General features: G+C 35.9%; 1 protein-coding gene across 1 annotated transcript in view; it reads left to right on the forward strand.

Moving 5' to 3' along the window:
- LOC115413247 (apolipoprotein B-100-like) overlaps nucleotides 1–13950 on the forward strand; it is a 30023-nt gene that overhangs the window by 1858 nt on the left and 14215 nt on the right. The window contains 12 exon segments of the mRNA XM_030125981.1: nucleotides 879–991; nucleotides 1102–1247; nucleotides 2252–2375; nucleotides 2496–2651; nucleotides 4028–4152; nucleotides 4446–4522; nucleotides 6378–6834; nucleotides 8138–8297; nucleotides 8419–8570; nucleotides 10333–10542; nucleotides 12824–13031; nucleotides 13117–13287. Coding sequence (XP_029981841.1) covers nucleotides 879–991; nucleotides 1102–1247; nucleotides 2252–2375; nucleotides 2496–2651; nucleotides 4028–4152; nucleotides 4446–4522; nucleotides 6378–6834; nucleotides 8138–8297; nucleotides 8419–8570; nucleotides 10333–10542; nucleotides 12824–13031; nucleotides 13117–13287 — 2099 coding nt within the window.

The following is a 13950-nucleotide window of genomic DNA, read 5'->3' on the forward strand; positions in this document are numbered from 1 at the left end:
CATGTTAACCCAGCAATTATATTTATGTTTACAGTATATTCAGAGCTGATATGTTATATAAACACTAACACTAAGTATCACCTACTGTGTATATTAATTGTCAGGTATAGAGTGGATATTTTTACTAGTTTTGTATCTGCCAACTTAAATATACTGTCATTTAATGGTATAATGTGCTAAAACGAGTTGTCAGTGCCTTTGAAATTACAGTCTTATAATGTCTTTTCAGAGCAAGGAAATGACAGAGATGAAGCTTCAGAATGTCAGTGTAAGTTGTTTGCTGAACTCAGTTCAATCCATATGAGCTCATTATAACAGCATGTATCTTTATTAGGTTTGTGTAAATACATTTTTTTCTTGATCTCTTTCACTTTTATTCTCTACTTGGGGAAAAGAGGAAAGGATTTAGACAACTTTATTTTTCAAAGAAAACAAGTCTCCATGTTTTTGTTTTTGTTTTTGTGAAAAATTCCCCCAGGGTAGAATAACCTTGTACCTGGAAAGAGCACTGTTTGTATAGGGGAGATAAGGTCGGGGGTGGATAATATGTTGTCCCAACTCTGACCTGCTAACAGATCCCTAGTTCCCCCTTAAACTCATAAATGCATGACCTGTTTTGTGGAGATAGCAGCTGTGGGTGATGGACTCTGTGCTGTTTACTGTGTGATACAATAGCTCTTGTTCAGTGTTGAGCCTCTTCACTAAGCAGACAACAGGTCCAAAGGTCTGTATGTAGGTGGTGATGTGGAAGCTGAGCTGTAAACAGCCTCATACAATCTCTTCTGTAAATTGAGTGTTGGCTTTAAATGATTTAATCAGCATTGAAGTCAGAGATCTTTGTAATCATATGACAAACACATCTTCTTATCTCACTCCAGTGGCATCCAGATTCAAGGTCAATAAGAAGTATATATACCAGTACACCACAGAGAGCAGAAATGGTGTAGTGGGCACGGCCAACCTGAGGAATGGCCCCAAAATGTCCTGTGAGGTACGTGACTGTTGTTGAGTCCTGCTGTGTCAATCAGTTCACCTGATAACATAAACTTCTTATCTGAGCTGAACTCCCTAACTGATCCTCTACCCGTTGCCTGTCTTTAGGTTGAGATCGAAATCCCCCAGGTGTGTAGCTTCATCCTGCACACCAGGGACTGTGCTCTCAGTGAGGTCTCCGTCATGGATCCACAGGGCCAGCCAGTCTACACCCAGGCCCCTGGCTCCGATGCCTTCAAGGCCGCCATGGAAAAGTTAGTGTCAAGCATTCATTACTTGCACACTGACCCAGAGGGGGTGGTCTGACGAGTGAATGACAGAATTACATATTCTAACATTCACCTCAATCTGATATATTAAAGTCTGATAATTAAAATTTCCTCATAGGGGAAAATCCAGTTGAATCCAATTTAAAGCCAGTTGTGGGAATCAACAATACTAATGCCCTGTCTTAGTTATGAAATAAAATCACAACTTTAAAAATGTAAAATCATCTTGGTTCAGCTTCAAAATTATTTATTATCACTGTTCTCACAAAGAAGATACAATTCAGAATAAAATGTGTCAAGTTTTGTGATCTGAAACTAGAGCTATAACAAATATTGGATTAAATGATTAGTTGATATGAGTAATTATTCAAGAAAAAAGGAAAAGTTATCAGATTCCAGGACTCTATTTTTTGGTTTCTTTTGCTCCTCTGTGAGAAAACTGAATATCCTTAGGTTATACAATAAACAAGGCAATTTGTTATGTCATCCTGGGTTGTGGAAAACACTGATCAATATTTTTCATATGTTTCTGACATTTTACAGACCAAACCACTATCAGGAGCAATGAAAATATTTGTGATTTGCAGCCTTATATCAGACAGTTCTAGATTATATCCACTTATGTGTTCTTCAGGACCTCATAACAGTACTGTAGATAAGTAGTTTTTTTTCTCACAAAACCATTGTTATTTTAGTTAATGATTTGCAAGTAATGAAACCAGAAGGTTATTTTTAATATTAATGGGCTTAAAAGAGTGGCAATAACCCAGGATTTTACAGTAACGAGGAAAGATTAGATAAAAAGAGCTTTTTCTTCTAGACTATGTTCTTCAAACCATTGACCTGTGTTTCCTCAGCTCTAATTGAAGTGTCTGAAGGGAAATAATCTGATCTTACCAAGTAGAGCTGAGTTAAAACTTTGCAAATTTGATTGTCTAATTTGTTAAAATATAAGATACTATGCAATAACATGTGTTTTCTTGCACCAGGAACCCCCTAAAGTTTACTGATATGCACCTGTACCCTGAGGAAGATGAACCAGTCAACATCCTCAACATTAAGAGAGGAATCATCTCAGCCCTCATGGTCCCACTCGATTCATCAAGTTTACCAGTGCATGTAATTAGACATTTATTTTGAAAAAAGGCTATGCTGTCCATAAAACGCCACATCCCTTAGTTGTCTCTTGTATTTTAAAACCAATTTTCATGAGCGTATCCGCTGAATTTTCAGAGCACTGTGCATGGCGCATGTCCAACAGAGTATACGGTCGATACAACACTGATGGACGTCGATGTAGATGTGACCCTGACCAGAGATTTGTCCAAATGTGACCAGTTTTACAGCAGGGAACAGGCCAACAGTCCTCTGGCCATCCTGCAGAAACTGGTAAGACACAAGCACCTTCTGGCTTCAGTAATATCTCACTTTTGGATGAAAACTTTGAATTGTATACAGCCAGGCAACACAGTTTGTGTGTATAATAGATTTCACTCATGAAGGTTATTCAGTGTGCTGTATATGAGAAAAAGGAACATCCACTGTCAACAGCAAATATCCACTACTGTTGACAACCTGTTGCTGTTTGGATTCACTATGCACCTCCTTACCTCATAACCGTCTCTTATTGCACTACTGCTTCTACTCTAAATAGCATGACATGTACACTTTTATTTATTCCTGTTCTTATTCTATTTTACCTCTTTTTTTAGTGCATGGCATTTAATAAGGCAAGAGAGAAACGGTGTCTCAAATCTCTGTATGTCCTGTACATTTAGTGAAATAAAAATAAAGAATCTTTGAATCTTGAAAAGAAATGCAAAAAATGTGAGTCTACATTTTCAACTAAGACACAGGTGTCAAATATGCGGCCCAGGGGCCAAATCCGGCCCGCCAAAGGGTCCAGTCCGGCCCTTGGGATGAATTTATGAAATGCAAAAATTACACTAAGATGTTAACAATCAGTTAGTTAGTTCAGGTTCCACATTCAGACTAAATCAATCTCAAGTGGGCAGGACCAGTAAAATACTATCATAATAACATATAAATAATGACAACGCCAAATTTTCTCTTTCTAAATATAAATATTTTTCATGTATTTATACTAAAACAAAGTATAATCTCACAAAAAATGTGAATAACCTGAACAAAAATATGAACAACCTGAAATGTCTTAAGAGAAGTAAGTACAATTTCAACAATATTCCACCTGCTACTAAATATTTTGCGTATTTGTAGATCCACTGTGATCTGTAAGTTATAATGTACATGTGAAAAGGATAAACTGAGGCAGAATATTGTGAAAATTACACTTATTTTTTCAGTTTGTTCATGTTATTCACATCTTTTGAAAGAATAGTTTATAGATGTAGACCTTTTCATAATGTAAATTTACTTTTTTCACTCTAAAACATAGAGAACAGTTTGGAGTTGACATTATTTATATATTATTATGTTATTATTTTACTGGTTCGACCCACTTCAAATCACATTTAGCTGAATGTGGCCCCTGAACTAAAATGAGTTTGACACCCCTGAACTAAGACAATGGATATCTCTTTGCTGTCCTCTGTGTTTACAAGGTTCAGAACAAATACTCAGGTGAAATGAAAAGTCAGGGGTTCCACATTCTATGTAATGCTGTTCAATATACATTCAACACAACTGCCAACCTCCAAAATTACATTGAAATGAAGTCTGAAGTCTTCATTCCTCTCTGCCATTAATGTAAATGTGCAAACTTTGTACCTGTTTTTTTTTTTCAGCATCGCCCCATGTCTAAGTTGATCTCAAGCACCCAGAAGTGTAACTACCAATTTGACAAAAAGGGCAAACACATCATATCTGCTATGTGCACAGAAGACCACATCTACCTACCCTTCTCCCACGAGTAAGTCAATAGTTGTTTTCAGTTTTATATACATGTACATACAACACACAGATGGTCAATACTGGTATAAATTGACACCGACATGTGTAAATAATAACACTGAAGGAAAATTGCTCCAGGTTTGTGTAGTTAGTTTGATGATCAGTTCCACAGCTACTGATGAATGTTCAGTGATATGTTTTTACAACTCAAATCTATTATTATTGTGATTTAAAATCCCCTACTAGTTGCAGCCTTTGACAATATTATCCCTTTATTTTGATTTAATCTTTTTTTTTTGCTCCGATTTGCAGGGTCAATGGTATATCATCTGTGGTGACTCAGGAGCTGAGTTTTCAAAGCTCTAAAAGAATCAACAACAGAGTATTTGGTGAGTGATGATGGATTAACTCAGTGGTTCCCAACCTTTTTTGGCTCGTGAGGCCATTTTAACATCACAAATTTCTGGCGACCCCAGACATTCAAAACTGAGACTTTTTTTTTCTAAAATTAATTTGTTTTTCATCATGTAATAGTTTGCTTTTCTATGTTACAAATAAACATAAATTTTAGACGACATTTAATCTATATAATGTATATTACTATCGACGGAGGCAGAAAAGCCAGGTGTAGATGACTTCACAAAGTGAGAATTTTATTTTTCTTGGTCAGGATATGTACAGTCAGTCCAGCTTGTATTTACAAGGCTGACAATTAATACTGAACAAACAAGAACTCAAACTATGAATTATGAAAGAGCTGCAGCATCTGAAACCGACCACAATGAACATTTGAAAGATAAACAGTACCACAGTGCCTCAGTTTCAGCTTCACAGTTTGTCATGTCGTTTTTTCTTTTCTTTTTTTTTTTTTCTTTATCAATTACTAGAAATTTCAGGCGACCCCATTTGAATTCTAGGCGACCCCATGTGGGCTCCTGACCCCAAGGTTGTAAAACACTGGATTAACTGATTCAGTGAATTCTATTTATAGTTAAATTCACTTGGTAGGCAAAGGAAAAATACCATGTTATATGTGTCGGGGCCTAGACCTCACGGTGAGAAAGAAGCACAATAAACTTGTAGATTTACATGAATTTATTATAGAATAATATTTCAAATTAAAATGAACAACCAGCAATAAGCACAACGATCAACAAACAGATTCAAAGAAAAAGTCTCGCTATTTGGCCAAACAGGGTGCAGTCTTCCTAGAGACTGGACAGACAACTAAACGCAAAGATCCTTTATACTGTGTAAGCCTCAAAGGTATGTTTACCTAAGTTCCATGACATGTCCCACAGAACCTGGTCTTAACTAGATTTGCTCAGTATATTCTGAATAACAAGGACAGAGTCTAAAATCATCAGAGTAACAAGTACAAAGGTTAGACAGAATGAATCAGCACTAAATCAGCACTAATTCATTTTCCTTCTACAATATACTCATTAGGAATGGCTCTTAAATGTAATTCATAATGTGTTCCATTACATTGTTTCAAATGAGTGATTTATTTGCACATTTTTGGATTACTTCAACATTGGCTTACATTACTATTATTATTATTATTATTATTATTATTATTATTATTATTATTATTGTAGCATGAATGATTGTAACAGATATAATGCTGCCTAAGCAGACTTAACCCAGGAGTGACCCTAATTGTTAACACTTGCTGTAAAGGTGTAAACTCAAAATGAATGTGATGTTTTCTCAAGCAAAAGTTGTGACGATCAATTTTATCTTGACATCAAATTTTTCACATCATCAGTTAGAGTGAAAATCACTAAACAAATCAAAATAAACATGATGAATTTAAGTTTCATTAGACATTTTGGTTGTAATCTGCAGCTTCACCACTAGATATCAGTAGACATAGAACTTTTATTGCACAGGACAGAAATCAGTGAAAACCATATAACATAAGCTAAGAAACAATAACGTAAACTGACTTAGACTTTTTCCACAACTGACATTTTGACTTGTTAAGGCAGAAAGCATACAGCTGTAGTTATATCATTAAAATGGCTGCAGCTAAATGGAACAGAGGTACTGTTAATATCATGAGTAAAACCAGTGCTTCACCTGCTTTTACAAACCAAAATGTCTGCACACAAAGGTCTGAGGATGCAATATCTACAAATATAACCCCGTCTGATCAACATCTATTGAAGTTTTATCTCCATCTCCTCATATTTTATATTCCACCACCCACTCAACATAGTACTGTATATTTTGGTACAGATGTGGACGTCAAAAACACGAGGCCATTCCACTTCGAAGACCCTGAGGACAAAGCTCCAGTCCAGACAAAAGATGCTGCTCTGAACACCATGCGTGACCTCTTGGCTTTGGCTGGAACAGACCAGGGTCAGAAACGGACCGGCCTTTTCCATAAACTGGTGTCCAACCTCCGCATCTTAAGGAATGAGACCCTGAGCCAGACTGTCGCTGAGATGCTCCAGTCCTCTAAGTGGCTGACCTGGCAGGCTCTGCTTCAGTGTGGAACCTCAGAGTGCACCAGTGCCGTACTCCAGGCCATCAGGACCATAGATGGTGTGTCGCTGGAGGTGGATGCCTTGGTCTACGCACTGGGTCTACGGGCTGACCCTGATGCTGCCACTGTCCGTGATATGCTCAGCATGGCTGAGTATAAACAGAGCAGGGCAATCATGTACGCTCTGGCCATGACAGTCAGGAAGTAAGTAAAACATATGTCCCAAAATTATATATGGAACATGTTGACTTTTATAAACTTTTATACCTTCTTATTGTAATTTCCACAGTTGACCACTAGAGGGAAACATATTCTTATACGATATAGCTTTGGACCACTGTGACAAAGTAATGAAAAATATACATTTGTCATAAATTTATCATGTAAAACCATTGAGTTTCTTGTGTGCAAACTTTAAGGAAACATTTTGCAAAAGACCCAGTAAAAGTTTGCTTTGAATGTTTTATAAAGAAATAAGCTGCAGTGTTAAAATAAAAACAAAAAAAAAAATCCATCAATCAAGATCTAATTTTGCAGAGACAGTTAATATTTAACAAACTGAAGAGCATAAGGTCCTGTAGAAAATCTGTCATATTTTATGTGTGGAGAAAATCACACATGGTTTAATTGTGGTTTTTCCAGAGCTGTAACTTCATCTGCACAAAATCATTTATATATTTCTTTTGTTCGCTTTATTTTTAGTTGATGCAAATTCACTAAAGAGAAACAAATGTACATGGCTCAAATAACTATCAAACTAACAGAATATGAATCCTTATGTGTATGAGCCATATGATAATGCTGGAAATGTCAGAAAAACAGTAAAGTTAAAGGGAACATATTCATATTTGCATTTGCTTAAACCTGGAGCAAATACATAAAAATTAATGGACTGAACCAAAAAGATATATTTTTTAAGTTATGGATTACAAAAATATTATAACTTGTGAACTTTTCTTTCACATAGAGTATGTATAGAAAGGTACATGAATAAGTAAGTAAGTAAATTTTATTTATAGAGCACTTTTCACAGACAAGGAGTCACAAAGTGCTTCACAGTACAGAATATGATTAAAATACAATACAATACAATGATAAATACATTAAATACAATCAGTTGTACCAGCCCTGAGTCAGTTTGGATTTAAAATCCCTGCTTGAACAGGAATGTCATAAGATGTTTTTTAAAAGACTCAACAGAGTCCATGGACCGTAGGTACAGAGGAAGATCGTTCCAGAACTGTTCTATGATATTTAATATTAACAGCTGAAAACAATCAATAGTCAAACGACACAGACAATGTTCATCCAAATTACACCATGACGCGACATGTTATTGGACATTAGACCCCAAATTTGCCAAATTGCTCTAATATGATATGGTAAAAAATATATGAAACACAATATAAATGTATGTAAATATACATAATACAGTGTAATAATAATAAAAATAATACAAGTCTGGACTGATGTGCTCTAACATGTCTAAAATATCATTTGTCCACAGATTCCATTCCAGATTCCCAGACGAGGTTACTCCAGTGGTCACAGATGTGTCAAAGTTCATGGAAACGCTTTTAAAAGACGACTGCTCAGGAGAACCTGGCCCTGACTTTGAACCCGGGCTTCACCCTGAACCTGTGGATGTGACCTTCCTTGCACTGAGGGTACTGGTCCTTCAAACATCCTGCATGCTGTTGTTGTTTCATGATAAGTTGGGTCTTCACAGTAAAACCCAGCTCAAGTTGTAGTCTTCTGTACTCTGACACTTTTCCCCCCGATATTTAGATTGTTGGTACGATTGGTGATGCCATGCAAGCTGCCAATCCCAGCCTGGTTTCCACTATTATGCGGTGTGCGAAGAGAACGGATATTCCACTGTCAAACCAAAAGGCAGCGGTACAGGCCCTGAGACAGATGGACATAAATAATGAGGTACAGTAACTTACCAACACACTCTGAAAATGTACAAAAGGAGAAGAGAATGTGTGACATAATATATAACTTAAAAGGTCTATTATAGGTCCCATAATAAAAATATATCATTATTATTATTTTGTTGTAATAATAATAATAATAATAATAATAATAATAATAATAATAATAATAATAATAATAATAACAACAACAATAATAATAATAATTATTATTATTATTTGTAGTAGTTGTAGTAGTAGTAAGGCAAGGCAAGTTTATTTATATTGCACATTAAAGCAACAAGGCAATTCAAGGTGCTTCACACAGGATGTTGAAATACAACGACAAGGGAAAAAGAAATACATTTAAAACATTATAAAAGAAACATGTAAAAGGTGATTAAAAACAGCAAGTAAGAAAACAACACATAAAACCCAAAAATATAAAAACACACACATATTAAAGTAAGAGTTGCAGTGCGGAGTTTCGAAAGAGAATGTAAAATTTAAAAAGTCAAAAGCCTTTTAGTCAAAGGCTGCAGTGAACAGGTGAGTCTTTAACCTTGACTTAAAAGAACTCAGACTCTCAGCAGACCTGATATTTTCTGGTAGTTTGTTCCAGATATATGGAGTATAGAAACTGAATGCTGATTCTCCATGTTTAGTTCTGACTTTTGGAACACAGAGCAGACCTGCACCAGATAACCTGAGTGGTCTGGATGGTTCATACTGGACTAGAAGGTCTCTGATGTATTTTGGGCCTAAACCATTCAGTGCTTTATATGCTAGCAAGAGAATTTTAAAGTCTATTCTCTGAGAGACGGGGAGCCAGTGTAGAGACCTGAGAACTGGAGTGATGTGGTCCAGTCTCTTGGTCTTAGTGAGGACTGGAGCAGCAGCATTCTGGATCAGCTTCAGTCGTCTGATTGAATTTTTAGTCAGACCAGAGAAGATACTGTTACAGTAGTCAACTCCACTAAAGATAAATGCATGGACAGGTTTTCAAGGTCCTGCTGCGATATCAGTCCTTTAGGTAGTAGTAGTAGTAGTAGTAGTAGTAGTAGTAGTAGTAGTAGTAGTAGTAGTAGTATTTTATTATTGCCTATTGTCTAGTTTCCATATTGTACAAAGATATTTTGTTTGTCCATATGAACTATCAAAGATAGGGTAGGAGATCCTGGAAAAATGGTTTGAGCAAGCTACATTTTGAAAGTGCACAATTCAAAAGTCCAAACCTCTTTCTTCAGACTTCCCCTGAAGCCACGCCTCCAGAGTACCAGATTGTACTCGCAGAGGGGGAGGGGGGAGGGACAAATGGCAGATAAATTTGATGGACATATCACCATTCAATCATTTTGATGGGCCGGTTAAAATGACTGAATTATGTTTTTCAGTCCTGTCTGTTCCACAGGTGACTAAAATTTTTCATTTTTGTGTTAGAGCATTTAATTAATTGATAGCAATTGGGGTGTGAAGGGGATTTTAAGCAATATAGTAAAAAAAATGCTCCAGCAAAGCATCTCCTACCCTACCTTTAACATTTCGTGAAAACAAGAACTGAGCTGATTTTACCACTTTGCCTTTAGTTTTATTTTGTTGTTAATTGTGCAGTGTTGCATTGTACATTGTAGTTTTTTCTGCTAGTTAAAAGTTTACTCCTAGTTTTTGTCAACATTAATAACCTGATACTGACAAAAAAATTCAGTATGCACTTCATCTGTTCAGCGTACTTGAATCTCCAGCCTGGGAACCTGATGCATTTGCTGTGTTGTCCAACATAGATCAGTGGCGGACTCATGGAGGTGTACCGGGACACTCAAAACCCTGTAGAGAAACGGATAGCGGCCTACCTGATTCTAATGAAGCATCCCGACCAAGACGTAGTTACAAACATCCTGAACGACTTGGAGAACGAGAGTGAGGACCAGTTCAAGAACTTTGTGGTTTCCCACCTGCAAATGATCTACAAGTCTGAACACCATGGAGTACCCTATGAGTAAGTTATCATCCCACAGTTTTAATATTAACCTAAATGAAGCAAGTATCAAACAATTTATACATATGAAGGGACTGGAATTGCATTTGCAGTAGAAACATAATCATGTTTTGACTTATAAAAGGACTGGGAAATAAATGAAACACTCATGGGGAGGTGCGGCTAAAAAAAAAGAGGATAAAAATATGATAAAGTGGAATAGAAATGAATGAAATACAATAGAAATGAATCAAATGAACCAAATGAACCTACCTCAGGAGGTGGGGTTGACTGCAGGCAAAATAAAATTAAAATAATACAAAAATAGATATTAAAAAGATCACAAAATCAACCAAATTAAAAAATGATAATATGCCACTACAGGTTAAAGGTTTGGTATTTCCATTCATACCACTCCAGCCATATTTTTAAATCAGGATAAAAATCTGCAATTATATTTTAGCTTGGCAGTCCCTCCAGCTGACAGATTAAAACAATAGTAGACTACTCAGATCTCAAGTTTTAGCTCCTTGGATCCTCCACTCGCATCTCTGGGAAGTTTCCAGAATGGATGAAATGACCTGAAAGTACGCCGATAAGAGTGGTTTGAATTCTCTAAAGGCAAAGGGACAGAGCTTCAGCCGTTACTTTATTGTCTCCTTTACACCACATACACTGGACTATCTAGAAATGACAACTGAATTCCCACAATTAAACATTTGTTGACCTGACTGTTCGCAAAAATGAACAATCAACATGACAGACAGGAGACTCATTTTCATCTTGTGCCACAGTTGCCCAATATGATGATATGTAACACTTATCAATGTAAAATGTGAAGTTAATGTAGCTGAACCTGTGCTTAGTTTACATTAGTTAGATCTTCACAACCAATAGTTATATTATTGATTCATTTTCGGTTCCTTCAGTCACAAATGCTTTAAAAAAACCCACAAACTGAATCAATGAACATTAGCAGGAAGAGAAATGCAGGCATATCATGCTGGAGTGTATTTTTGGGTTAAAAGGTCATATGTGTTGGCAGATGATGTTTTAATTCTCAGAGTAAACTTTAACAATGACTAGTAGATTTGTAGACATAGTTTATAGCAGTACGCTTACAGCAAAAGTGTTGTATTTTGAAATTATTGTGCTGATTCAGGATCCATTCTGACAACTATGACTAGACAAGGGGTTGAATGTAACTGACTGGGAGTGCAGCTGCTGGCTTTTTTTAATTCAACCTTGATAGGACTGAAGTCATATTTTTACTGCACTGTGCACATTTATATCTTACATTAACCCATAAAGACCCAGTGCTACTTTTATGGCAGTTCCCACATTAATTTTTCTCTTGATTTAACCTTTCTTAAGTGATTTATCACAGTTTATTATAATATTATCCTGTGTATTTTGCATTTGTCAGTGAAAATCATGTATTTTCCTATAGTTAATTCACTGATCATGTAGATGTTCATTAAAGCTCAGAGAAAATTCAAAGGTTATGATATCAGAAACAGAGAAAATTGCTGAAAAGGTGACTTTTTCAGCAAAATATATCATTGACTGAATATAAACCAAGTGCCTCCATCCACTGTCATTGATTCAACTCCATGGGTTTTATTGGTGAATCAATGTTGTAGAAGATGATGGTGTTTCCGTGTTCACTACGGAGTCTCTGAACATCCAAATGGGTCATATCTGATGACCATGAAAAGATGATAAACTGGATTTTACTCCAATTATTTACATGTATTGATAGGATTAGTGGATCAACAGGTATTAAACAGTTTAGATCAGTAGATGGTTTTGGTTGGTGGTGGATGTTTGAGTCTTTATGGGTTAAATAGCACAGTAAAAACACATCAGGAAAAGTATCCAAGATGCTCTTCAGCACTCCACCCTCAATGATTTGGTGTCATGACAGCTGACTTATATAATATCCAGTCCAGATAGATAGATAGATAGATAGATGTACTTTATTTATCCCAAACTGGGAAATTACAGTGTAGGACCACCTTGTCTTGTCCTAAGTCCTTATAGATTCCCCTTTCCATCCTTCCTTAACCTCATGACATTATCCACCTACATCTAGAAAACCCTGTTTAGAAAATAAGATAGAATTTTTTAGGTGTTTTTTTACACAGTCCACAAAAACCACTTCCAAAGCCACCACACACATGATAACCTGGTGTCAACATTTCTTGTAACCTCTCATTAACCTGAGAAAACAGTATTGTTTTGTATTGTTCTTCTGACTGTTGAATCCATTCTAAAATCTGTCTTGTTGCTATTGTTGAAGTATTTGGAAGATCATCGAGTCGGCCTTGACAAACCAGCTGTCCAACACAGTCACAGACTGTGTCGGCCAGTCCTGCCACCACACATTAGAGACTTCAGTGGGCTCAGTCCGGAGTAACATTATCTTTGATGATGCTAACACCTTGCCTAAGGAGGTGATGCTGGAGACCACTCTGAGGGCTTTTGACTATGACACGAATATCTTTGAGGTAAGTTTTCAAGAGCTTGGTTGTTCTAAATTGGTCAAGTGAATTTTGCAAAGGTGTCTGCATAATCAAAACATCCCACTTTAAGGTTGGCATTGACGGAACAGGATTTCAGCCGACAATTGATGCCCTGTTTGGACAAAATGGTTTCTTCCCTGACTCCATCTCCAAAATCATGTACTGGGCCCAGGACAATTCCCAGATGCTCAGAGATGTTTTGGATAGAATCAACCCAGAAGGGAACAGAATGAAAAGACAGGTGAGAAAAAATTTTCATAACATTAAAGCAGGGGTTTCCAAAGTGGGGTATGCGTACCCCTAGGGGTACTTGGAAGAAGCCCAGGGGGTACTTGAAATTTTTTGGTAAAAATACATTAAATAAGTCATCATGTACTGAATGCAAAATAAATAATGAGAATTCATGCAGAAATATAAAACACAATAAATGCATTCATATAATAGTTTTATTGTCAATCTTCTTGTTTAAGCTTTGATAACATTTTAAGAATATTACTATTTTATATTATTCAAAATAAGTTTATTTGAGTAGCTAAGTAATTGCTTTTTGTTGATGAAAGGTTCATTTATTAATTAATGACCAACTTATTTATTTTTCTTATCAATGAAAGAGGGCACTTTTCAGTTTATATTTTACACACAAAATTTACTTTAAAAAATGTGTTTTCATATAAATATAAATAAATAAATAAATAAATATATTAAATATATATATATATATATATATATATATATATATATATATATATATATATATTACAGTTAGATATATGTGGTTTGTTTACAAAGCTTTGAAAATATGAATGGACACCTTTGGCAGAGGAACAAATTTTGCCTTAAGTTTTTCAATCAAAAATGCTAAAGCGAGAGTTGGGGGTACTTTGCTAAGAAAAGTATATTTCAG

Source organism: Sphaeramia orbicularis, chromosome 22, assembly GCF_902148855.1.
Source record: "Sphaeramia orbicularis chromosome 22, fSphaOr1.1, whole genome shotgun sequence".
NCBI classification, from domain to species: Eukaryota; Metazoa; Chordata; class Actinopteri; order Kurtiformes; family Apogonidae; genus Sphaeramia; species Sphaeramia orbicularis.